This window comes from Terrapene carolina, unplaced genomic scaffold (assembly GCF_002925995.2).
Source record: "Terrapene carolina triunguis isolate 2854851 unplaced genomic scaffold, T_m_triunguis-2.0 Scaffold93, whole genome shotgun sequence".
Lineage (NCBI taxonomy): Eukaryota > Metazoa > Chordata > Testudines > Emydidae > Terrapene > Terrapene triunguis.
Window position 1 is genome coordinate 19,621,858 of NW_020664444.1, and position 27,889 is coordinate 19,649,746.

The 27,889-nt window shown below is 39.7% G+C and overlaps 1 protein-coding gene across 1 annotated transcript in view; it reads left to right on the forward strand.

The window, feature by feature from the left end:
• The first annotated feature begins 13,879 nt into the window (after nt 1-13,879).
• PDXDC1 (pyridoxal dependent decarboxylase domain containing 1) overlaps nt 13,880-27,889 on the forward strand; it is a 35,303-nt gene continuing 21,293 nt past the window's right edge. The window contains exons 1-11 of the mRNA XM_029911258.1: nt 13,880-13,959; nt 14,568-14,633; nt 16,171-16,254; nt 17,451-17,597; nt 21,425-21,614; nt 23,532-23,600; nt 24,496-24,574; nt 25,455-25,539; nt 26,390-26,438; nt 26,540-26,641; nt 26,865-26,990. Coding sequence (XP_029767118.1) covers nt 13,910-13,959; nt 14,568-14,633; nt 16,171-16,254; nt 17,451-17,597; nt 21,425-21,614; nt 23,532-23,600; nt 24,496-24,574; nt 25,455-25,539; nt 26,390-26,438; nt 26,540-26,641; nt 26,865-26,990 — 1,047 coding nt within the window. The 5' untranslated portion in view covers nt 13,880-13,909. The remainder of the gene's footprint in view (nt 13,960-14,567; nt 14,634-16,170; nt 16,255-17,450; nt 17,598-21,424; nt 21,615-23,531; nt 23,601-24,495; nt 24,575-25,454; nt 25,540-26,389; nt 26,439-26,539; nt 26,642-26,864; nt 26,991-27,889) is intronic.

Consider the following 27,889-nt stretch of genomic DNA (forward strand, 5'->3'; position numbering starts at 1 on the left):
AGGGTTTCTCTTCTGAAAAGGAGGTTGTCTTGTTTTGGTCTTTCGACAATATTATGAGCACCCTCAACAACATTCTCTCTCATCCTGGCAGTTGTGGAAGCACTACTCAGGTAGGAGAATGGGGGATAAATTGAATGAAAGAAAGCTGCTAATATGTTATTGTTATACAATTATCATTTATATTTGTATTATCATAGTACCTAGGGGCCCATGTTATGGGCCCATCCACACTGGGGTTCAACAGAGTTAGTTTCTAAACACTGGATAGGCTGCACGGATGGTAACCAACCATATTAGAACCATGTTTTAAAATGTATTCCATTTAGATGGAAATATGTTTATGAAATTACTTTAAACATGGTTCCCACTGTCTGTTTAAAGATTAGTGTAGGTAGGGCTTAAAACAGCTCCTAGTTCTTGCATAATAAAATACATATGCTAGGAAATGAAAATGCTTTGTTGTTCATGATACAGTTACAACCATGTTAATTTCGGCTTCATTGACATTACAGAGAGAGAAAAATCAATGTTGCCAAATTTTAAGAGAGAATAGAATAATAGAGGCACCAATTGTAAAGGAATCCATGTGGGTAGACCCCTAAGGACAGGAAATATCTTCAACTTTCAAAAAGTATGTTGCAAATCTCAGCCCAATTTTGCAAAGATTCATACATGTGATTTTCCCACTGACTTCAATGAGAATATTCAGAGTGTGTAAAATTAAACATATGCCTAAATATTGCAGGATCAGGCCTGATCCTTATAAGAATTGAGTGCCTGGAATATGAGCTCAGGACCAGGGATTGAGGGATCAATCCTGTATTCCTTGCCATCCAAAACTGCCTTTGAAGTCAATGGAAGTTTGGCCTACAAATTACAGAATTGGGCACAAACAACAAATGTTTAAATATAAAACTAAAATCCGTTATAAAATTATTCAATGTTGTCCTTTTAAATTACAATAAATGTTCTCTTTCAAAAAATCAGTAGAGCATAGCAATAAAACCTTGACACATTTCTGTACTTAATGACTTTAAAGAAAAGAATTCAAGCTTTTAAATGTTTGATAAAAATCTGCTAGAGACAATGCTTTCAGCCTATAGGATAAATCTCTCTTTTTTTTATTAAGTTATTATTTTAATTTAAACAATTCTAAATGCTCTAATTTGATCTAGCACTTGACATTGTTCGCTCAAGCTTTGAATGTTATGATTACTTTTGTTAAATGCTGGATTAACTGCTCCAGGGGATCTGACGCATGGACAGCAACAGTGTCACCTTCCCCAGCCAATGTGGGGCAAAATATGGACAGGAGGCAACCATCTGCAGGTTGAGAGGGGTAGTTCAGTGTCTTGTTTCCCATTTAATCATAGGTACATAAGACTAGAAGGGATCACTGAGCCCACTTCCTTGTTATTGCAGGCGACCCCCTATAATCCAGCTCATAAATCTATCAAACTCCATCTTTAAACTAATTAGATTAATCCTGGCATCCTCCGGGAATAGCAAGGATGGTGCAGATTAATGCCGACTGCGGCGATGACAGTTTGTGCACTGACAAATTCATTGCACACACACACCTCTCAGTAGCAACCCAGTTTCCGTGCAGGCTCACCCTGGGCTGGGCGCCGTGGCGATACAAATACCTGTCTCCCGACCAGCAGCCGCCCCTCAGTCTTGGAGGGATTCACGAGAATCCCTGCAGCCCTTCGCCCCGTTAGTCGCACTGCCACTACCACCCTCCCTGCTGGGGCTAGATTCGAACCCGCAGCCCCACGGGGCGCTATAGAGCTTTTAGTGGGCTCTGCCTGCCCAGCAGCACCCCCGCTACCAGCCTGTTCCTGGGCATGGTGCACTGCAGAAGCGTTGCGCATGCTCAGACATCCTCGCTTCGGTGCCCCTCGCCTCTGGAATGTTCCATTGTCTAAAAAGAGGGGGGAGACAATCAGAAGTGAAGGGGTTACTTTTGGTGTTGAAGACGGAGGTCAGTTCTTCCCGCATTCAGCCTGCTGTCATCGTAGCTTGTTTCCGGGTCCGTTGAAGCGCATGTTGTCCGGTCTGCCTGTTGTCCCATCCCTGTATTCTCCCAGATTGGTACATCCCACTTCTGTCACAGACGACTACGGGTGCTTGGAAGGCCCTGTCCCCTCCGTCCCCTCGGCGAGCGCGTTCCCTCCCTTTTCCCTCAGCTGGTCTCGTCAGCGCTGCCAGCGTGGAGCCGGCTGGCCGGCCGAGAAGGCGGAAGTGCCCGGAGGGGAGGAGTCGTAGCCAAGAACTCGCCTGGCCATGGAGAGCTCCCTGGAGAAGGTCTGTGGGTGCGGGAGGGGGCATAGGGCCTGGCTGGGGGTGCCGACGCAAGGGGGCGCTGAGGGACGAGGGGGAGAAGCGTTGAGGGTGTGTCTAGTGTGAAGGGGCAAGGGAGTGCCTAGGTTGTGGGGGGCTGATACAAGGGGGGGAAGGGAGACTGGGCGCCGGCCTGATACGGGGTGAGCGGAGGCAGGTGGGGGGGGGGAGCCGGGCTGACACAAGGGGGGAAGGGAGGAGGGGGAACCGGGCTGATACAAGAGGGGGCAGGGAAGGGAGGCTGGGGGGGTGTATGTTTTGCTAGTGAAGGGCTTATCCCCCCAGGGGGGATATACTGCCCTGCTAAGAGGCACTCAATGAGTAGTGAAAGTGCCTGGTAGGTAAGGGGTGTGGAGTCCTACCGTTTTTAGAGGATTATCTTGCAAGCCACAGAAAAACATCCCCCCCTTGGCTGAGAAGCCATGCAGCGTTCGGAGCCAGGGTCTGCAGGTTTATGGTGAAGGATGGGAAGAAAGGAGGGTGAGGCTTCCTCCCCCCCCCCCCCCCCATTGCCTCCCTGTAACTAAATATAAAGTAAATAATGTATTTACAAGCAAGAAGCCACGGGTCATTTTTCATTCTCCCCCTCACCTCAACAATGTACGTTTGAGAAAGAGGGGATTAATTTGGTGACTGTTGTTCAGTGTTTTGTTGTTCCATTCTGGGTATCAGATGATCTGATGACACAGGGCCCTTTATGGTGTCCCAGAGCTACCTAGCCCTTCTGAATGGAGAAAGGGTGAGTGACATTGGTTCAAGCATACTCTAGAACAGTGGCTCTCAACCTTTCCAGACTACTGTACCCCTTTCAGGAATCTGATTTGTCTTCTGTACCCCAAGTTTAACCTCACTTAAAAACTACTTGCTTACAAAATCAGACATAAAAATACAAAAATGTTACAGCCCACTATTACTGAGAAATTGTTTACTTTCTCAGTTTTACCATATAATTATAAAATAAATCAATTGGAATATAAATACATTTCAGTGTATAGTACATAGAGCAGTATAAACAAGTCATTGTCAGTATGAAATTTTAGTTTATACTGGCTTTACTAATGGTTTTTATGTAGCCTGTTATAAAACTAGGCAAATATCTAGATGAGTTAATGTACCCCCTGGAAGACCTCTGCATACCTCCATAGGCATGCTCCTGGTTAAGAACCACTGCTCTAGAAGGGACCACCTCAAACAAGAAATCATCACATACTCCCACAAACCAATGGAAAATATCAGGAAACCTACCTGGAGATCATGTAAGAAATCCCAAACAGCACTTGTCTCTCTAATATCCTGAGTCCAGTGCCATTGCAAACAACTTTGGTATGAGCAGTCAGTTCATGTCACGAAGCACTGAGTCACAGACAAAACAAAAAACAGTTTCCAGCCATGCTTCTTAGAGCTCAAAAAACTTGTGAATCTGCTTATGTTTTGAGATACCTTTCAGTGTTCTTCCCCCTTTGGGAATGTATCCTATGTGTGCACTTTAAAAGAGGTGAAGTTTATTTCCTGAGAATGTTGGTCTTGAAGAACAGGATAATGGTGGGAATGTTAGTTAATCCCTTTCCCCTTGTGCATTTGATGTGATGTTTTTTTCCTTTTCATACTTCCTGTTCTGCTGTCCTACACACTGAACACACAAATGTGAACCCTGTAAAGCCCACAAGTCACTGTTAGAAAATCCTGTGCCCTCTGTTACAATCTTTAAGTGAGTCCCTAAAGCAGCAGTTCTCAACCAGGAGTCTGGGGGATCCTGGGGGGGCTGTGAGCAGGTTTCAGGAGGTTCACCAAAATAAACCAGAGAGCAGGGCCAGCATTAGACTCGCTGGGGCTCAGGGCAGAAAGCCAAAGCCCAAGCTGCGCGGGGCTGAAGCCAAACTTAGCTTTGCGGAGCCCTATGTGGTGTGGGGCCACAGGCAGTTTCTCTGTTTGCTACCCCCTAATGCCAGCCCTGGCTTTTAATCTACTGGATATGCATAAAAACAGTTGTTGTGGCACAGGTGGGCTGTGGAGATTTTTATAGCATGTTGGGGCAGGTGGGCTCAGAAAGAAGAAGGTTGAGAACCCCTGCTCTAGACCAGTGGTTTTCAAACCGTGGGTCACGACCCAGTTCTGGAATGGAAGGGACTGGATCGCGGCGGATCTGGTCAGCACCGCCGACTGGGCTGTTAAAAGTCCCATCGGTGGTGCTGCCCGGCTAAGGCAGGCTAGTCCCTACCTGTTCCGACACCGCGCTGCACCCCGGAAGTGGCCAGCAGCAGGTCCAGCTCCTAGGTGTGTGTGTGTGGGGGGGGAACACAGGGCTCTGTATGCTGCCCCCACCCCGAGCTGGGGGGAACGCGGTGTCTGCGGGCAAGAGCCGTGCGGAGCTGCTTGCGCGCCTCCGCCTAGGAGTTGGACCTGCTGCTGGCTGCTTCCAGGGTATAGCGTGGTCTGCAGTGCCTGGACAGGTAGGTAGCCTGCCTCTGCACCCATGCTGCGCCGCTGACTGGGAGCCACCCGAGGTAATGCCACACCTCAATCCCCTGCCCTAGCCCTGAGCCCCCCCAAACGTGGAGCCCCTTCCTGCACCCCAAACCCTTCATCCCTGGCCCCACCCCAGAGCCTGCACCCCCAGACCAGAGCCCTGACCCCCTCCTGCAACCCAACCCCCTGCCACAGCCCTGAGGCCCCCCCAAACCCAGAGCCCCCTCCTGCACCCCAAACCCCTCATCACCAGCCCCACCCCAGAGCCGGCACCTGCAGCCCAGAGCCCTGACCCCCCTCCCACACCCCAACCCCCTGTCCCAGCCCAGAGCCCCCTTCCACACCCTGAACCCCTCATTCCCAGCCCCACCCCACAGCCCTCACTCACCACAGCACCCCAACCCTCTACCCCAGCCCTGAGCCCCTCCCACATCCCAAACCCCTCATCTCCAGCTCCGTTGGGTCACAGGCATCAACAATTTTCTTCAATTGGGTCACCAGAAAAAAAGTTTGAAAATCACTGCTCTAGAAAACTACTACAGAGTAACACTCATGGTAGCATGATACACCACTGAAATACAGCAGGTGCATGAATGGTAGCAGGAGACCTGTTTTACAAGTCACAAGGGAGTAATTGTATTACATGTTTAACCAGATGTCTTCATATCATTCATTGATATTTATCACCAGTTTTTGCATAACTTTATTAAGAATATTATATATTTTACATGTGGTTAAGAAAAATGTAGGCAGTTTTTCTATTGCTACATAATATATACTGTATACACAACACAGTAACTTTGATACTTCAGTTTTATAGCTTGTTTTGGTATCAGCTAGGTGAGTAAGGTAGTGAAAGCCAAAACATATCTTTGCGGTGTTTGCTAAGGGTTCATTTCCCACAATTTGACTAGATTTTAAAATCGGTTTAGGAGAGTAATATTGTGAAGGTTATGTGGTAGGCCTGGAGAGCTCAACGTATTTATTCCAAAGTGCCAACAAAAATTACAACAGTTGATCCTGGTTCTAAAGGATTCAAACTGCTTGAGTGAGGTTTAATTACAGTTACTAGTTCATAATGCCATCTACTTTCTGCCTAAGGCTAGTTGACTGCATAGTAAACTATGCAGTTATTTAAAGAATGTGATGCATTATGACAGGAGTTTTCTTCACATCTTGTAAAGTCAGTATCCTACACTACTGCCAAACTAATGGAAAATTTCTTTTTACCTTATTTATTATGCTACCACAGTAGAACCATAAAAAGCATAGTTTTGGGGTTAAATGTTAAAGGCTGCCATAAAGAGACAGTTAGATATTCTTCTGTATTTGTTTTTAACCTAAGGACTTGTCTCTACTGAGAGAAAGCACCATGTTAGAAAAAGTATGAGCTAAGATGTGAAAAAATTATCTAAGTCAGGGGTCGGTAACGTTTGGCACTCGGCTTGCCAGGGTAAGCACCCCGGTGGGCCGGGCCACTTTATTTACCTGCTGACGCGGCAGGTTCGGGCGATCGCGGCCCCCACTGGCCGCGGTTCGCCGTCCCGGGCCAATGGGGGCGGCAGGAAGCCGCGGCCAGCACATCCCTCGCCCGTGCCGCTTCCCGCCACCCCCATTGGCCCAGGACGGCGAACCGCAGACAGAGATGAAGCTGAGGCCAGATGAACAAACTTTAAGAACTGCAGAAATTGTTCCATGGTGCTGCACGGGAGATCAATACAGAGTAGAGCCTCAAACACGAAGTATAGAACCAGACAAATGGACTTTTGGGGTGAGCTTTAATTCCCAGGAAAACTGTGGGGGATTCTCTTGCTCTATCATATTACACATTTCCTGAAAGATTTTCTGTTTGGAACCTCACAAGAAATTGGGGTTAAACTTGGAAACCTGCAGTGGGTTTAAAAAAATAGTCTGACGAACACAAATTTGTAACTTTTTTTTCACTTGTACCTTGATTTTTCCAACACTTTCCTCAAAATTTACCTTGCTAAAACCTCAGTCGTGACTGGTACACAAGTGGTCAGGTGCCTTTTGTGGGATTTTCGCCTTCCTTTGTAGCTTCAGAGTACGTGGCTCAGTAGTCTGTAAATAGATGGCAATGTCTGTGTTTAGAAATGCTCATTGTTTCCCTAAACATGGAAAATGTATTTTGGTTCCATGTCCATCCTGTGACTTTTGACTCTCGTGTTGTTGCTGTTATCACTACGATATCCTGGTAACTTTTGCTGAAAACTTGTGAACACAGACCCGTGGGTAGGAAAATAATAGGGACCAAAATACACATATAAGTAAAAGCAAAAAAAAAAAATCTGAATGAGCTCTAATTGTGAAGTAGATAGATTGGTTGTCTCCCCATTCCTCTCCCCCAGTTCCCTGCAAGATATTTTTCATGTACTTGCTTTGGTGGCAAACTTGACTTGGTCTAGTGAATAAACCTTCAGGATAATATGACATTAGCTGGGAAACAGATCAATGTTATAAACCAGGGGTAGGCAACCTATGGCACATGTGCCGAAGGCGGCACACGAGCTAATTTTCAGTGGCACTCACACTGCCCGGATCCTGGCTACCGGTCCGGGGGGCTCTGCATTTTAATTTAATTTTAGATGAAGCTTCTTAAACATTTTAAAAACCTTATTTATTTTACATACAACAATAGTTTAGTTATATATTATAGACTTATAGAAAGAGACCTTCTAAAAATGTTAAAATGTATTACTGGCATGCAAAACCTTAAATTAGAGTGAATAAATGAAGACTCGGCACACCACTTCTGAAAGGTTGCCGACCCCTGTTATAAACAAAGCATCATTTATTATTGATGATAAAACAAAGAGTAACAATTTGCAAACAAGGCATTTCTGAAGAGAAAATAACATTATTTAATTAAAATACAAATACACTGCATGTGTCACAAATTATGATGAATGTTTTTTTTGGCAGCATTTACAATACTACAACTTGTTCTTACAAACTATTCCTTTATGAATATAGATGTTTTTATGAGTTGTGTTGAGCAGTTCTAGGGGGAAATTCTGCTGGCCTGTCTAAAACTGTACTAGGAATGTAAAATGAAAAAAGTGAACAAAAATGAGAGATTGGCTTGACACACAGTGATTGTTTTTCACAAAGCTTCAGTCTCATCCCAATTAGAAAATAAGATCTCTCACACTTCAGCTGTTGCCAAGCGTCTGAGGCACTAGCTACACAGCTGGACACAGTGCAAAGCCTTAAAGGAAGGCCAAAGCAGGATGTCTTTGCAGGAAATGCAGACATAAACAAAAATTGGATTATTGAACCAGAGAATGGGATGATTATGATTTGAAGGAAACAAATGATAAAAGGTGAAATAGGCTATGAATTCTCTGTATTTCGGTGGACTGGAGGAGGAGGGAGGCTCCAAACTGTTAAAATCCCTGATGCGGGAAATGGTAGTTGATGAGTTGTACGCTTTCAAGCTTCAATGCTGTTTGTTATAACCCAAACAACTAGAGCAGGGGTAGGCAACGTATGGCACGTGTGCCGAAGGCAGCACATGAGCTGATTTTCAGTGGCACTCACACTGCCCGGGTCCTGGCCACCAGTCCAGGGGGCTCTGCATTTTAATTTAATTTTAGATGAAGCTTCTTAAACATTTTTAAAACCTAATTTACTTTACATAGAACAATAGTTTAGTTATATATTATAGATTTATAGAAAGAGACCTTCTAAAAACATTAATATGTATTACTGGCACACGAAACCTTAAATCAGAGTGAATAAATGAAGATTCGGCACACCACTTCTGAAAGGTTGCCGACCCCTGAACTAGAGGGACAGAGACCTAGTATGAGCAGAGTAAAATGCCTCTGATTCAAGGGTAAGGAATTTGGGCTGAAAATAACAGGATTTTCAGGTAGTGTGATCTGAAAGGGGAATCCCATTTTGACTTCCCCCCCAATAGCCATGATGAGACATAGAATGAAATCAGCATCCGTGTCTATGTACACTCCGTGTTTTTGTGATAGTAACAGCCATACTAGGTGAGACCACTGGTCCATCTTGCCCAGTATCCTGTCTTCCAACAGTGGCCAATGCCAGGTGCTTCAGAGGGAATCAACAGAACAGGCAATCAAGTGATCCACCCCCTGTTGTCCAGTCCCAGCTTCGGGCAGTCGGAGGGTTAGGGACATCCAGAGCATGGAGTTGTGTCCCTGACCATCTTGGATAATAGGTATTGATTGACCTATCCTCCCTGAACTTAACTAATTTTTTTTTTAACCCCATTATATTTCTGGCATTCACAACATCTCCTGGCAATGAGTTCCACAGGCTGATTGTGCATTGTGTGAAAAAGTGCTTTTTTTTGTTTAGTAGGCAACAGGTTTAAAACAATTTCATTGGGTGACCTCTATTTCTTGTGTTGTGTGGAGGGGTAAATAACACTTCCCTATTCGCTTTGGCTGTGGGGTCGGCAACCTTTCAGAAGTGGTGTGCTGAGTCTTCATTTATTCACTCTGATTTAAGGTTTCGCGTGCCAGTAATACATATTAATGTTTTCAGAAGGTCTCTTTCTATAAGTCTATAATATATAACTGTTCATTACTAGCTCCTACCTGTACTTTATCAACTTCTTTCCTATCCCCTTCACAAGGATATAGAGTTCCCCCTTTAATAAATTGATCCCTGAGGGATGGCTGCACTCAAACCGTGTGCTCCTTCACACCTGTCAACACTTCTGCCAGCCCTTAGTTTAAAAAATCTTCTACAACCTTTTTAATTTTACATGCCAGCAGTCTGGTTCCGTTTTGATTTAGGTGGAGCCCATCCTTACTGTACAGGATAACTTTCCCTTCCATCAGAGGACCCTGAAGCACTTTACAAACAGTAATTAAGATCCCTGTGAGATAAATATTATACCCATTTTATGTATGGGGAAACTGAGGAACAGAAGTATCTTGCACAAGGTCACACATGAAATTAGTGGAAAGAGACTCTGACTTCAGTGGGCTTTGGATGAAGCCTGTAGTCAATCTGTGTCGGACTAAAGAAAAGAGCCCATGCTGGGCTTACTTCCAGTCCCATCCTCTGTTAGAGGACACGCTCGCCCATGTTGGAGAGTGGGGATAAGGAATGTCATCACTGGATGTGGTTTCAGTGTCATTGGTAGGGAATTATGCTTGATTTTTCTGAATCATAATTGACTAACTTTCTTTAATTTTTAATCTAAGTTTGTATTGTTAAAATCACATACCTTAAATATACTTTGAAAAGTTCAGAAAATAAATATTTCTTATCCAATTAGCAATCAAAATAAGCAATCAGGGATTTAGTTCACAATGAAGTCCACTTCAAAAATCAAAGGCTTTTTGGATTTTACGACATCTCATGTAACTTAGAATAACTTTTTTATTTCATGATGACAGAAAAGTAGCTGGAGCAAACAAGACTTCACTGGCTACATAATCTACTAGTTGTACTGGCAAAAGGCTTGCATATATGATAGCTATAGTTGAAAAAAAGACAATGTGTTTGTGTTTAGGTGGAAAGGTAAACATTGGTAAGTTTTTACTTAACACATAATTGCAACAGAGAAATTGTGAGCTGTTTTGTTTGTTTATAGCTCAGTATCACAATGGCTGTTACAGATCATTCCACAAATGTCACCATTCAGGACAGATCTGTTCAAGTATTTTGCATGCAATGCCAGAAAAAGATTTCTAATGTTGTTTAACACAAATTATTTCCTTCCAGTGAGGTATTTTTAATGTTTTGTGAATGCCACTCAGGCTTTCATGACTCCAATATATAGGCTTCTATAATCAAGAATATTCTTCAGTCAATTACTCTTCATAAATATTCACTCATGGATTTGGAGGTTATTTTATTTAAGTGTCCGAGATCGCTGCAAAAGTTTTGGATTTGGTGCAAGGAATGCTATGAAAACATCAGTGGAACTGCATGGAGATTTTACCAGTAAATATAAATAGCATAACTGGATTAAATTTTTGTTTCTCTATGGTGACTCTCATATTCCCATCCATTAATGTTATCTTAAAAACTTGACTACAAATGGACACTCTGATGTTTTGAATGTCAACCTATAATTATGTGTCAGTTGCTATTTCCGTGATAAAATTTTTGGAACTTTCATTTCATTTTTATAAGTGTGGCGTCTTCTACCCACTCCACCATTCACTCCTTGCCTCCACATACATGGGTTAAATACATCTCTAAATATTGTCATAAAAGTAGTCTTTAAAATGCGAATTGTAAACTGAATTTTTTCTGAGTTAGTCCTTGAGAAGGAAATGGCATACAATACATACAAATTCATATTCCATCCATCTTTTGCAGTAATAAACATGCCTGCATTCTGTTCTCCTTCCCCCACCCAAGTGTGCCAGTATTAGTGGTGACGGCAGGCATATACAAGCCAGTGGGAGTACTGTTTCTCAGCTACTGTAGCAAAAGAGTAAGAGTCAGTATATCCCTACAGTACTATTAGTACAAGGTGTTTTGTTGTTGTTGGTTATTTTTTTTTTTTTTTAATACCTCTAGATAAAAAATGGTGGACAAATATGTTGAAGGCTAAACTACTGCAGTGGTGGAAGCTTTGAGCTCAAGACCAATTCTGTGAAGGTGGACTAAATCTCAGTTTTTAGATGATGCAGCTTTTGCCTATTTTTGGGAGGGTGGGGATGGGGGTTGATAAGTTTGGTCTGCAGAGGAAAGGAGAGAGCCCCTGTAACAGGATCTCCCCAAGCTCGGCATCAAAACCGGTCTCTGCCTCAATTTCCCAGCTCATGTAATTTGGGTAGCTGCTTCCACCAGTGTCAGTGTTTCCTTCCCTTTTCCCAGGGATGCATATATGGTTCAAAAAGAAACACAGTTTGGCATCAATCAGAACAGGTCCTGCCACCTGGCTAGTCCTCGGGCCTCTGCCGCTGCTGCTAGCTGGTGTGGGAAGCCCCCTTTCAGCACCTTTTTCTGACCCAGAGTCTCCTGCAAGAGCTTCCCCAATCCCATCCTTAATTAAGCTGCTTGTTGGCCTTTTATCTCATCAGGCAGGAGGCAACTGGCTAGTCACAGGTAGGGACTATAATCCTAAGGAATTTGGGCTATGTTTACATTGCAGCTGGGAGCGAGCTTCCCAGCCCAGATAAACTGATTTATGCTAGTTGGGCTCATGCTGGTGCACTAAAAAATAGCTGTGTGGACTTTGCAGCACTGGTGGAGCTTGTTTGGCTAGCCCAAGTCTCTGCTGGTGCTTTAACGTCCACATAGCTATTTTTAGCATGCTAGTGCAAGTCTGTTTGCTTAGGCTGGGAAGTTCATTCGCAGTTGCAGGGTACATGTATCCTTGGAGGGCCTTTACACTCTGTGACAAGCCCTTCCACAAACATCCATTGTAGGCTAATTCATGCAACAAGTTCAGGCTTTTTAGAGACTATTTGCCTGTTCTGGTAGGAGGAAGAGTATAATTACAACTGTTGGAGGATGAGACCACTCTGGTAATACTACTAGTCTTGGTTGGACCATACGAAGATGTAACAAGTTCTCAGCCTTTGTCAATTAGAGGGAAAATCTCCTACCTAAATCAGCATTGAAAATCAGGTTAAGAGTATATCATGTTAAAAAATGCAAGGAAATAGAGTAAAGGTTGTTAGTCTGTTTTGAAAATTAGGGTAGTATAGAGGCACAAAAGGCTAAGTTGAATGATACTATAATCTTTCAGATTTGTGTTGTAAGGCTTTTGAGCCATAGTGTGAACTTAAGGACAGAGTGACAGCCTTAAATTGAAACTTCCTTTCTCTTTACAGTTGTTAAAATTAATATAAAAGTTTAGCCTCTTGTTTTCGACTTCCCCTATAACTGATAGCTTAAGCATGTTTGAGAGTTAAACTGAGAGGCCCTTAATCTAAATATATGAATAAGATTACATTGCATACTGTGTGTGTGTGTGTGTGTGTGTGTATACATTTTTTTTTTTACTGAAGTTGAAGTGAAACACTACAGTCAGGTTTTCAGTCACTTACCAAAACTTTTAGTATTTGGGGCCTTCGGAGGAGGAAAGTTTCCTTTTGCTAGGGATAATGTTCATATATCCAATGTTATGTCTCTGATTCCTCTATTCCTTCTTCCTGTTGCTCTGAACCCTTCACTGTTGTATCATTAGTTTTTGGTGAGGGTGAGAGCCTGTGTATCTGAAACTAAGCTGAATTTGTCACTCTAGCTTATATCCCAGATTTTGCAGAAATTTTATGATGCATATCCCTTATCAGGATTTTTCAACACGATATTGTATAAATTCTACATATAGTCATTTTTCTGTAAATTATATGATCTTGCAAAGGCTTATATTTTTACTTTACATACACCGGTTCCTAGAAGTTGTAAGTGAGAGGTTCCTGGGGCTACAGAATGACTGTGAATAATAGCTGCAGTTGGGACTGAAGCGTACCACAGAGATGAATTTGCAGATCCAAGCTATATGTAGTGGGCCTAATTTGAACACCATTAACTTTCCTGAAGTTTTTTCAATCTGGATTTCAAACTAGCCTCCTCCCTCTGCTGCCTCTTCTTGCTCCATTCCTTCCTCCCCACCCCAAAAGACACAACCTGCAAATTTAAGTGTTTGGAATGAGCTTTGGTTTGCTTGTTGAAGAGAGGTTTGCTCTGGATCTACACCTCTGCCCCGATATAACGCTGTCCTCGGGAGCCAAAAAATCTTACCGCATTATAGGTGAAACCGCGTTATATGGAACTTGCTTTGATCCGCCAGAGTGCGCAGCCCCGCCCCCCCGGAGCACTGCTTTACTGCGTTATATCCGAATTCGCGTTGTATCGGGGTAGAGGTGTATCTGTAATAAAATCCATGTTGCTATCCAGTATTTTTTACTTCAATACACAAATATTTATTAATTTAGTATATTTTGAGTTGAAGATGCAGTACTTGATATTTGTTACCGGTATGTAACTTTAAATCTGAGCTTATTCTGAGTGGTAAAAGCAATAATTATACTGTTAGAGTAGTTAGTAAGAGTGGCATTTGGGATTACTTTTTTTTTTTTTTTTTTTTTTTCCCCAATTATTGATTGTTTTCCCTTCCTTAGCAGAAATGGGAAAGAATCTTAATGAGGCCATGAAGATGCTGGAAGACAATCAAAGGTATCTACAAAGAATAATGGCTGCAAGCACAGCAGATACATGTTACACATGTAGATATTGATGCCAATGTCTTCAAGCAAGTGGAATGGGTTTTTTTCTACTAATTCTAGGACCAATCATTATCAGATATTCATACTTAATTTCTGCCATATTCAAATCAAGAATGTTTCTTGACTGAGGGTGTTTGTTATTAATGAATATTTGCGGGGCCAATCCAATACATATTTTGTAGCATTCAGTCTAAATCCAACCAGGACACATTTTCTAAAGGCTTTGACTTGCTCTTAGCATGTGAATCATGGCTCCACAAGTAACTTTTACTTCCATCTCACATGATCTGCTGATAAAGGTTTTCACCAGCCTTATAAAGCATAGTTTTAAAGTTTTTTTTTCTTCTTAATCAAAGGAAAGTCAAATCAACAACTCTTTAAGGCCATCCTTAATTAAATCATATATTAGTCTTGTTGATCTATTCAAATTGTATTCAGTGATTTTTGTCACTTGTGAACATGCCAATGTATTTTTGAGCATTGAACTGCACTAGGAATTTGTTACTATGCAACAAAAAGTTAAAATGTAAGTAACTCTTTCTTGTATTTTTAAATTAGAAAAATTGAGGAAGAAAATGAAAAGAAGTATGTAAGGAACGATATTCCTGGACCACTCCAAGGGAGGTAGGTGACAATATGTTCTTCATATTCAGTGTACAAACTCTTAAATAAAACATGTTTGCAATAATTTTGCAAGGAACTTATAATATATACTATCATGAAAATTTACCTGTCCTGCCACAAAATCTGGTCTCCTGACTATGCCCACGATTGATATATTTTATTTATGGATCAAAAAAATTACTTGCCCTTTGTGAGTAGGATTTTTTCACTGGTAGCTAATGAAGCATTAGTTGTTTGCAATGTTGTAGTTGTGTTGATCCCAGGATATTAGAGATAAGGTAGGTGAGGTAATGTCTTGCATTGAACCAATTTCTGTTGGTGAAAGAGACAAACTTTCAAGCTACATAGAGCTCTTCTTGAGTTCTAATAAAGCCTTAGAGAAGATAATTTAATGGAGATTTATGTCTTTATTATATAGCATAATTTTTATGTAGATTTACTTTTAAATCTGAAATATTGCATTCAATGAGTTTGAGACACACATTCAGACAGGAAATTCGTACTTGAGAATGATATTCCACACTATGTGAGGCACAAAGCACCATGTTTAGGAATATGATTGGCCTTCACAGAAAACTATACATCACTCAACTTAACAACCTGAAAGTTTACGTGCTATGATTTGTGCATTAAATTGACTATTGCATCTGAAAAATAAGATTCAGACTTGCATTGTCATAATCTTTCTTCTGCAAGATCATTCATGAGCCCAAACTAAGACTGCAATTCAGTTTCCATTCTAATTTAACATGGGTTTAACAGCAGAAGAATATTGTGAACACACAACTTGTTTTCATTTAAAAAAAACTTGTCTTTCTTGGAAGTTAATGAAACTGGTATGAATCGATGAAGTTAAACAGACTTGTAAGAAGTTGGGAATGCTTTTTATTAGTGTAACTGTTACCTCTTCTATACTTTCATTATTTTTCATTTTATTAATATAGGTTTTAATTTGATACTATTTCAAGTTGGGTCGGTGTGTGGTGGCTTTTATTTTTGCACTTCTAGCAGTTGTAAGGCAGCATAGTTCCAGAAATGGTTTCAAGAAACACTTTCTGTTCACTAGAACAGATGTTTGTAAGTAATCAGTATATTTTAGAGATAATCATATTACTGAGAGATGTGCTCAACTTTGTGAGCTCATGATTGGATCCTCTGAGTTTGGACATCTACTGGCAAGGTCTTCACCTACAATCCAGCACTCCAGGGCTGAACGATTGCTTAGTCAAGCTTGTCAGTCCAAATCCTCAGATTTCAAGGGAGCCTCTATGTGGGCCAGTTCCTTAGGCCTGTTGAAATGCCCCATGCATAAGTCAAGAGGATCTGGACTCATTGATACAGCAGCCTTCCCACTACGGTCCTGCTGTGTCAGGGAGGTCAGTAGTAGACTCCTCCACTGACAACTTTTCCCCACCATCCCAAAATTCTACAGAGCAAAACCCTTGTGTCTTGTTGCAAAACTGTTGTAAGTGGCCTTTAGAATCTGTATCCTGAGGCACTAGAGTTGCTCATCTACTTACCATTTTTCCTTTCCTAGTGGGCAAGATATGGTGAGCATTCTCCAATTAGTACAGAACCTCATGCATGGAGAGGAGGAAGATGAGTCATCACAGTCTTACCGGTAATGCTAAATTGCATTGTTCTATTTGGAAGATTATAACTTGATAACTATATTTGCTGTGATAATTTTTGAAGCCACAAATTGTACTTACAGATTTTTTTTATTAATTTTAAATTTGCAACAGTGTAAGGTGTTTTAACTAAACCTTTGTTACATTATACACTGAACCAGGAGAAAAAGTAAAATGTGGAACATACCTAATAGGAATTTTTTTAATAGTCCTGATAGCAAATTGAAATTGGGTTGAAATTATGTAACTATCGATGACTTCGTGGTAATGTTTTCCTCAAAATAGCCATACACTTTACTGCAGTGAATTATTAAAAGCAGTTGTGTATAGCAGGGAATTATTCCTGGCTGACAACTCAATTTCTTTAAATTGTCCTCAACTTTCTGAGCATTGCTTATGCTGCCTGCATTCTGTGGAAGTCTAATTTTTTGACTTGCCTTCAGAATTTTTAGTTGCATCAGATATAGTATAGTTGTAAATTACAAGTTGCATAGTATTTCTGCATATGGATTTTTTTTTTTAAAGTGGGGTAGTCTGAGCCTGGAAATGGGAGTCACTGAATTCTAATCCTTACTCTGGTACTGACTTATTTGTAGCCTTGGGCAATACATTTAACCTCTCTCCTTCCATTTCTCCATAAAATAGTGATACTACTAGACTCCCTACCTGCACAGGAGTGTGGAAGATCAATATTTGCAAAACTGTTTGAAGATTTAAAATGTTATATAAATAATAGTTATGAGAAAAGATCTAGTCTAAACTTCCAAGTTTCATAGCGTCTGCTTTCTTTTTTTGTATATACCAGGCCTAGGCATATGTTTAATGCACACTAAAATCATATTGTAAAAGGGTAGTTGCAGTTTTAATATGTTAGTAGGTTGAGATAAGCCCTAAAAAGGAGTATAGAGTTTATCTCAAGCAGCTAAAAGGTGTCTAAACTACAACTGCCGTGTCTACACTGATTTTAACATGTTAATTAATGTGTTAAAATTCACCTTTTCTCCTAGTGTAGACATGGCTCTTTTATACTTCATTCTGATATATAGTTGAAGAAAATATTGCATCTTAACCAGTTCTATGACATTCTGGGCATATCCAGTAAAAAGAGAAAACATAAACCCATTATAAATATGCATGACATGCATCAAGCTGACAGTTATTCTCATACGATGTTTCTGGTTTGCAGACTTCAGAATGTTGGAGAACAAGGTCACATGGCTTTACTGGGACATAGTCTGGCAGCTTATATTTCAGTGCTGAACAGGGAAAGGCTGAGAAATCTTACAACTAGAATCCTTTCGGACACCACTCTGTGGCTTTGCAGACTCTTCAGGTAAGTCATGAATTGCTTATTTATTATGTACAGTTGCGTAGTAAAAATAGTTTTTAAAAAAAAGTCTGAAGTACGATTTGTTATCTTGATAGCCTTATGCCTTAAATTAATGGTACGGTGAAAGATCTTAAATACAGCACACTTATTTACAGGATACTGTTCTTGAAAGCCAAGAACTTGTCAATAATATACCAGTCATAAAAGTGGTTTTTTATAAGGAATTTACAATGGAGTTAGGGGCCAAAGTACAATAGTGGGTAGACAGATGGTTGAATATCCATTTATATAAGCATATATATGCTGTTGAGCCTTTAAGCGCTTTTAAAAGAGGTCTTCCAGCGAACCTCTCATTGGTTCTGCCTTAGACTTCGTTTAGTCTTTATGTATAGAACAGCTGAAGAATTTTCATTGTAGCAAATATATTTCCTGAAGGTCTACCTGAACTTGTAATTTAGATCCAGCACTGGAGGGGAAAGAAAAGTACAAGAAATATTTCAGGTGAAAAGAAGCTTAGTCAAACAGCTAGGTTATTTCCTTGTATGGCTTAATTTCATGTAAGATTCTTACTCAAAGTGCCTTAGTCTTGAGATATGCTATAATGTATGTGAAAACAATGCATTTCTGGTGCCAGAGCTGGCTGACTTGCAGATTAAAATGAAATCTGGCTGCTGCTAAGATGGGAAATAGTTCCCATTTGGTAAAGAAATAACTTTTGGGTGGGACAAAGCTTCACTGATATCTCATTTAATGGTAATCTAGAGGTATTCCCTATCCCCGCAGTTCTTGAGACCTGGGTTGAATGACTAACCCTGGACTAACATGGTTTGGACATGATGTAAAATACAGGATGTTAATTTGCAGACAGCAGGAAGGGTAATAGGGATACCACATGGTGTTCAGTGGGACCCTGGACAGAATATTATGTTGACTGGCTCCAGTCCCCTGCCATGAAAGCACTGGCTATTGTAGTATATGGCTATTATATGCTGTATGCAGTGGATGGTCAGTGACAAACTCATAACTGGTCTCTGTCCTGATAGGATTATAGTCTAGAGCGCTGACAAAGACAAATGGTACAACAAAGCGGATTTACACAGAGGTGTGATTAGCCATGAGTGTCTGCAAACTGAGTTTTAAAGTATTCAGTACTATTAAAGCCAAGGCAGCAAGGGGAGGGGAAATTAATGATACTAAGGGCTTTTATATGAACACACACCAAGAATCTGAAGGGAGCTTTAACTTAAGACAAATTTAGTCAGGAACTGTTTCACTTTAATATCACGACGTTTCTTTAGGTTTTGGGGGCTCCTGATGGGAATCTTAGTCTTATGTGAAAAGAATATATTGTCCATTAGATGTCTCAATATCAAATCATTTGAGCCTTCCTGTAGGAGGAAGGAATGAGGCATGGGCTTTTCATTAAATTAACCAATGAAGCGATAAAGGAAATAACTAAAACTGACCCAGCCATAGAGCTATTAAAGGTACAAATTATCCCCATCTATAGATGATAAATGAAGGCTTGTTTTAGCTGCGTACAGTGACAAATGGACCTTCTGTAGAGCCAATATAATCAGCATTCTCTAGTTGGTAGAACATAAGATGAATGAATATCTGTATTTAGCTATTTAGTAAACTCTTGTATGACTTAAAAAGTTTTTGAAACCTTACAAGGATATGAGGCTAGGTTTCATGGCTCAAAGATGAGATGCAGATGGGTTAAGCAAAAATCCATCTATTTGACAGTTTATGTATTGATGGTCCTAATACCCAGTCTTAGAGGAGCAGTTGGTCCCATTCTGACACCTAATATGCATGTTAGCAGTGATTTCACATCAAGCGTGAATACCTGCTGGACCTTGGAACAGGTGTGTAGGGTAAGATGAGTGGTATATTTGGTTTTACAACTGCATTTATATGATATATCCCAAAGAGTCTATGAATAATTTTTAAAATGTTTCTAAAAATACGTTTAGCTTACCTTATAGTTCAGCTCCAAAAAGGTTTCATGGCTACCATAAAGCATGATGGAATGTCAGTCATTTGGGTAATTTATGGTGAGGCTGGATGCTGCAGGATTTAAAAAAATTTAAGCTGAGGGATGGACTGAGCGACTCTTAGGTTTTTCAGGACTATTGATGTACATGTTGGACATAAATGATGTAGCAAAACTCCAACTTCCTTGTCACTTAATAAATCCTGACCTGTACTACTCTTCCTCTTGTTGTTCCTTCATTTTAGTTAGGTGGCTATATTTCTTTACACTGGAACTGTCAGACCTTTATTAGATACCTAATTCCATTATTGTCTCTTCTTGGCTTTTAAACATTAGTGTGCATATCACCGCTGAAGCCGAAATCTTTCGTTCAGAGAGATAAAAACAAATTAACTGCTTGTACAGATTTGTAGTCCAGTAGTCCAACTTCCTAGGCAGTAGACATGGCAGTGTACTAAATAAATTGCACTAAATGGCAGTCTGTTTGTTTGTATTTCAAGGAGTGTTAAAATAGGATATGAGTAACGTTGGCTATTATGGATTTGTTTGGTAGTGGCTTCGTACTAAAGTCTGCGAGATCCTGTCCACGTTTAACTCTATTTTAAAAAAAAATCTATTTCACTCTTGATTTACAATATTGTGCTTTGAAACCGCATCATATTGCATCCTCCTCACTGACTCTTATGATTCTTACAGATGTGAGCCATACCCACTTGCTGAGGTTAATTTTATAATGGAGTTTTTTAAAAGTGAAAAATCTTTCCTGTTCCTCAAATGTTTCCATCTACATTTTATGATCTGGTGGTTTCACTCAGTGCATATAAGTCTGAGAAAATATTTTTGCAAACTTTGAGGATTTTAAAGAGCGGTTTTCTTGCCCAAGTCCCCATATCTACTTTGTTGTAACTGTAAATAGAAATAGAATGTAAAGTAAGCTTTCATAGTTACTAATCTCGGTTTGTGTTTACTGTGCTCTCCCTTATCTTAATACATTTTTTTTTTCTTTTTTCCTTTACCCTCTCTTTAGCTCTCCAAAGGTCACTTCCACTATTCGTGTCAGAACCATGATCCTCTGAATCTTTTTTCATAATCTTTGTTTCCTGGAGTCACAAACTCCTGTGATATAATAACGTGTCTCTGGACTGGATGCGGGAGATCAAATTAAAACCTTATAAAACTAGAATTAATGATTTGCCCTTCATCTGATTTCTATCTTGGCTTTGTTTTATTTGTAATGTTCTGGGGTTGGATAGAGCTTCTAATTTAATGAGGAGCCAGAACATACTAACATATAACAGCACTTAGATACTTTTGTTTCAGATGCTATTTAAACCAATAAATATAATATAGCAGAGACAAAGCAGAAGATTGGAAGCAAGGAGTTCCTGAGGTCTAATTTTGACTCTGGTCTTGGGCAGCGTACTTAGCCTTTCTGTGCCTCAGTTTCATATGCCCAATGATTATACTGATGTACCTCTTCATAGAGTATCTGAGGGCAGGTCTACGCTACTGCAGGGATCTACGCTCTGAGATCAATGCACCGGCAGTTGATTTAGCGGGTCTAGTAAAGACCCGCCAAATCGACAGCAGATCACTCTCCAGTCAACCCCTGTACTCTACTCCCGACAAGAAGAGTAAGATAAGTCGATGGGAGATTTTTCTCCCGTCGACACCCACCCCCACGATGTAGACCCCGCGGTAACTCGACCTAAGGTACGTCGACTTACTGCGGTAGTGTAGACATAGCCTGAGATAGAAAGCACTTTTATAACTGCTCAGTATTTACACACACTAACTAAACTGGGACTGTTTCTGTTGGTTTGTCTTACAGGTATGAAAATGGGTCAGCTTATTACCATGAAGATGATCGTGAAGGTCTCTTAAAAGTCTGTAGGCTTGTTATTCACTCTTGCTACGAAGACTACACAGTAGAAGGATTCAATGTGTTATATAATAAGCAGCCTGTTATATACATTAGTTCTGCAGCCAGAACAGGCTTGGGCCAAACTCTCTGCAATCAGGTAAGTAGTTTTAGTGTAAAGTTTTGAGTCTTTGCTGCATATAGAAACTTGCAGGCATCATCATGCCTCGTGGCAGCCTAGCTAGATTTTGAGAATGGATCTAGAGGTTCACAGTTAGAGACTGGTACATTGCAGAAGCAGCACACTTTTTGTGTGGGTTGTTGCGGGTGAGTAATGAGTGGGTGGAGGATTGCCTTTCCATCCCTGTTGTAACTAGAAGGTCCTTCATTTATCTCCATTCTAGAGCATCCACTGCTGACCTCTCAATGGGGCTTTACTCAGTTTGCCAGTGATACTCTGTCAACCAGAGAGGATCTTTTTGAGCGAAGTGAGGTTCTCTGACTCTCAGGTGGCTGAGCATGCTGTGTCTGCAACAGTGCTATTTGTGCATTCACATGGCCCTCATCATCTTGGTATCTGAGCTTCTTCCCAGTTGTTAAATAACAGAAATACCCTTCTCCCTCTCTCTTTCTTCCCAGCTTGTGGAAGAAATAGCGTTTCTAGAATTTTTTTTGTTTTAAGTTTGTGTGTGTGTACGCGCACACTGAACTTAAGTTTTCTTGTACTGTCCTAATGGTCCAATTTTTTTTTAGTTTTTTAAGCACAACTTCCTTGACGCTTCTAAATTTTATCTTTTAATCAAAGTTAGTAATAACTGATGTATGAATAAACAATGAAAATCACAAATAAGATTGTCCTGAAGCCAGCCAAGGAAGGAGGAGAAACCATGCCCTGAAGCCAACCAAAAAATCTGCAAAAACAATAATAAAACATAATGTTACAGTTTGTAAGACTGTTTTATTAATTATAAGATTCCAAAGCAATTCCAAAACATAAAAAAGAACATAAACATATTGGGAATAAACTAAAATAGCCCAGAATGGAGCTATAGGGTTCTAGTTTACAATATTCATCTGGACAGCAAGATGATGTTTTCTGATTGCACACAGTTTGTATATTCCAGCAGTGATGATGTGAGAGTTGTAGATAGGAATTTTCTGAACTTTTCATATGAAACAATTGCATCTGATATTTTATTAAGGGTGATTGTTCCTGGTTTCATGTAGACATTTCAGTATAATAATCATTTTCTTTTGCATGACAAGCTTCTTGTTTGAAATGGTATTATCACTAAAGCATTACTGAAAGATGTCTCAATTTACTGTTGAACTTTACTTTTTCTTAGGAATATTTTTCTGCATCCAAGTTCTTTGAAAAAAAATCTGAATTTTTACTTGGAATAGCAAGCTTGTAGATAGGTCCTGAATAAGAGAAATTGTGGTTTTTAAATTTAATCTTTGAAAAAAGGCCAACATTATATACAACAGCATGTTGTAAAAATATATTCAATATATCGCATAAATTGTATGAAAATGTCTTGTCTTAACTCTCTACTATGCAATAATAATTTTGCATAAGTGAATATATTATACACCTTCAATAGGCCTACTCATGTGCTTAAATGTTTGCTGGATTAAGGCCAAAGTGCTCTGGACTGAGCAGGATTGAGTCCATTGTGAGCAGCCTCATTTCCTTGGTGAAGATTAGTGTTTTATCTGTGCCCACTTGTAGTGCAGTCCTGCAGACAAGATACAAACTCTGAAAAATGTCCAGGTTTGACTTATTGTCTACTTCCCCTTACTCATGTTAAAAGCTAACTGTTGTTTTACAACTTTTTTGTTACTTTACAGTGGTCTCACTCTCTTCCTTTTCTCCACTCTTAGTCTGATCAGAATTTCTAGCAGAAAACTCATTTTTAAAATGCAAGGAAAATCACTTGGTAGCAGAGCCTCTGTCACTATGTGTTTGCTTCTTTCAATGGCTTTTTTTTGATTCCTCCTTGTAGTTCTGTGAGCAGTTTAAATGAGTAACATAAATCATGTGTGAGTTGTTCAAATTCCATCTTTCTCGTTGCAGCTTGGGTTGCCCCTTTCATGCATGTGCCGCGTGCCTTGTAACACCATGTTTGGATCCCAACATCAGATGGTAAGTTTTGGGCATTGTCTTTTTAAACTGACCTTTTCTTTTTGCTTTGCAGAACACTTATTAAGGAATGATTTGAGAATGTTGTTAGGAAAGAGTGGTGAATGTTCGACTTTTTCATCCTCTGAGCTTTCTCGGTGTAGATGTAACAGAACATTGGCTATTAATTGGCCTTATTCTCTTAAAAGTAATCAATCAGAAATACGTGTAGCACTTGTATCCTGAACTCTGTACTTATTATCTGCAGTGTGTATTTTGGTGCAGTCAGTAAGGGCTTTCTAGTTTGAGACTCTGGAAATATGTAGACCCTCGAAGATAAATTTTTAAAGGAGAAGTTTAGGCTTGAACACTAAACTTTTTTGTTGCTGTGTATGACATTGTGATGAATTATTAAACTTTTCCTTGTGTTTTAATAGATTCACACAGATAAAAGTCCATGGAAGTTTGTGTTACAAAAGTCTGATTTTTAGAGTTGAAAGATGAACCCTAAGTATACCATGACCCAATATAATGCCCATTGAAGGCAATAGAAAGACATTCTGCGCTTGTAGCATTGGAAAGTACTGTTGAGTCCATGCTTCCTAAGAAGAAGAATATAAATTAAATAGGTTTCTTTAGTAGAATTATGTCCAGTGTAAATTCAATGAATTTAAAAGCACCTATTTTATCTGTGTATTTATGGTGTATTTGACCTTTTTTGTCTTTGGGGCTATGTGGAAATGGGGAAATTGAAAACTCAGACAAGAAGGTATTAAGAATTTAATCAGTGGATAGGCTTTTAAAATGTCAGGATACTATTCTGTGCTACTTTTAGAAACCCCAATTTTCCAGTTCAACAGGAACATATTATGTACTGTGTGTCTAATGCAGTGTTTATATTTTTTCTTATTGGTGACAGGATGTTGCTTTATTGGACAGACTAATTAAAGATGATATTAACTCTGGAAAGCTGCCACTATTACTAGTGGCGAATGCTGGTAAGTATCTTGATCAGATAGTAGTAAAACAGTATCCTAGAAAAATTAGTATTTATTTTTTAGAACTTGGAATTGTAGATAATATTGATGACTTGTGTTAGAGTAGATCATCTGTTCCTTGATACAGAATATCATAGTGACTGCATAATATTTAGCTGTCCAAGAAGTTATTTAAAGGAGTGACTTAGGACCAGATTGTACAACGTTATTAACACTCATGAGAACTTACTCATAAAAGTAGTTCTATTTATGTCAGCGGGCGTGCTTGCATGACTTAGGACTCCACAGTTTGTTCCTTAGTGAGCAAAGCTTAGCTTTTGAAAAATGGGATTCTAAAGCTGACCAAGAACCTTTCTATGGTGTTGTACATGCCATTAACTTTCTCTGAATGAATAATTGAGCAAACGTTTCAATTCCTCTTTAGTGAGGAAAGGTTTATTTTTATTTTTATTTTTTTTTTGTAAGTGGAGGTGGGAAGGAAGTGCTGTGCTTGCTTTTTCCCTTTAGAAATAGTAAGGGTTTTCTTTATTTTGGCAGAGGTCATTCTTTGATGAATTAGGTGTATTGAACTTTTTTTAATAGAAATGGCTGAGTTTTTGAATGCTTATGACATCTAGTCTCCCAAGTACTTTTAATTAAATAGATAAGAAAACACAGAGCTTTAAATACTATGAATAAAAATCACATTCTCAGTCAATCAAGTTGAACTTCCAATGTCATAACTGCACTAGCTCTCTCTCCACTTCTTCATGAGTCCATCAAGAAGATAAGACTTGAATTTCTAATGAAAAGAAAAAAGACACCGCACAATCAAAGTTTATATGTTTGCTGACTTACACATTTGATATTTAAAGTGACTTTTTTCCCCCTTTCAATTCAGGTACACCAGGAGCAGGTCATACGGACAAGCTTGGGCGACTGAAAGAACTTTGTGAGCAGTATAAGATGTGGCTACATGTAGAAGGGTACAGAACTTGAGACTTCTTTCTGTGTAATCATATTCACTAATGAAACTTCTGATAATGGTGCAACTTGTAATTCCATAGCTAACATGCTCTAATGTCCACAGCTGTTTTGCCATTATTAAATGTTTTATATGCCAACATAAATTTGCCACTCTACAAAATTTAGAGCCCTGCAGATGTCACTGTTTTGTTGCAAAAGGTTATTCGCGTATATGTAATTACTCAGCATGGAGTCAGTATATGGATGTGAGTAACCTGCCCCTGCTTTGAAGTGCTTGGAATCTAAATGAGACAAGACACAAGGTAACAGTTAGTAGGGATTATTGCAGAGGTGAAGGGAGGCTGGAGTGCTTGAAGAGATGAAATTTAGAGGAGTAGAGGACATGTGGTGGCTAAGAAAACTGGTGCAATAGGCAGCATGATTGAGAACAGGAGTAACAGAATAAGTAGTGTTAATAGAGGAGCCCCTGCTTTTAGCCTGCAAGTCCCTCAGACAGAGCCTGTTACCTATTTGGCCCTGAGCTACCACTGTACACAGTTGTGTACCATACATTTATGACACGCTGTGAATTATTGACAGAATCCTACTGATGAAGTATGATTAGCACAGGATGGATTAATATCTCTAAAAAGTTGGACTGATATCTAGACTAAAATGAAATTTTCGTTTGTCTGAATTCTGGAATATTAAATTGCAATTTCTACTTTATGTGCAATAAAAATACATGAACAAAAATGTCTTCCTTTTATACAACCGCATGAAATATTTAAAATGAAGATTAAAATGCTACCTTTTAGTTGAAGAAAAGCTGTAAATAATTAATTTAGCTAAAACTGTTTTCCTTTCCAGAGTGAATTTGGCAACTTTGGCTTTAGGTTATGTCTCCTCTTCAGTACTGGTATGTATTGGTGTGTCATAAGTATAATGCTCTAGACTTTAAAGTTGTTACATAATTAAAATTTAGGTGGCCCATAATAAACTTAAATGTTTCCTCTTTAGGCTGCAACAAAATGTGACAGCATGACTCTTACTCTGGGTTCCTGGCTGGGTCTCCCAGCAGTACCTGCAGTGACACTCTACAGACACGAGGATCCTTCTTTGGTAGCTTTGACTTTTTTTTAATGAATATTTAGATACTAGAGACTTTAAAACTGCAACCATGACATGATCTTTTGTTCCTTTATAGATGCCTAAATAAACAATAAGTTGCAAAAGATCCATCTGTTAATGTTGTGATATGTTTTTGTGCTATCATAGCGTTAGAATAAATCAGATTGTGTTGAAATTTTAGTTATTCAATGACCGTATTCTTTCTTGCCTTTAGTCCTTAGCTGCAGGCCTGACATCAAGTCAGCCAGTAGAGAAACTCCGTGCCCTGCCCCTGTGGCTATCCTTGCAGTACCTGGGACATGATGGGATTGTAGAGAGAATAAAGCATGCGTCTCAGCTGGTAAGAAGTAGTTCGTCTTCAAATGACGTGCTAACTTTTGCTTTTCTGAGTGTGGGCAGGGGGATCTTATTAAGGATCTTTCTACCATCTTACTTGAGTAAGTTCATTCTCCAGACTGAAAGTTAGTTTAAATGGCAGTGTCTGATTTGGTTACTGTCATCTGGGCATCAATAGCACTATATAAATACTCACCTCTTTATTTAAGACCACTTTGATAACCATTTTAAAATAAATCTCTGAATATGATGAAGCATCTCAAAAACAGGTGCAGCGGATCTGAAATAAAGTGAGAATTGTTGCCAAATATGCTGAAGGTGTTGTATTAGTGCATACTATACTAAGACCAGCCATGTTGACAGCTACAGTATTGGCACTTCTTTTTAGGCTATGTCCTCTTTACGGGGAGGGAGGGAAATTAGGAATTGCAAAGTGAAATCCTAGTGGATACAGGTCACGGGTAGTTTTTACCCTGACTAGCTACATCAAGGTAAAAAACCCAGATGAGGAGTATAGGGGTAGACCTTGACAAGGTACACTGAGATAAAAACTAACCGTGTCCTGTCTCCACTAGGATTTTGCATTGAGATAGCTATCTCAAGGTAAAAAAACACCACTCTTTGCAATGAGGCATTGCCTTAATATGCCCACTAGAAAGGGATCCAGATAGGCGTTTATAGGTTTTACATTTTTGTTGTTGTTGGACATTGTTTAAGAAGCAGTTGTTAGTTATCAAAACTATTTAAAGGAATCTAAAGATGTAGTGGGATCCTTTCATGCTGAAAACTTACACCAAGAATATGGAATCAAATCAGATTTTTAAAATTAATTGTAAAGTTTACCTTTAAGGCAGCCCTTGAGTATTTTTACTTTTAAAGGAAGGATGGCCTTTTGTTTTATGT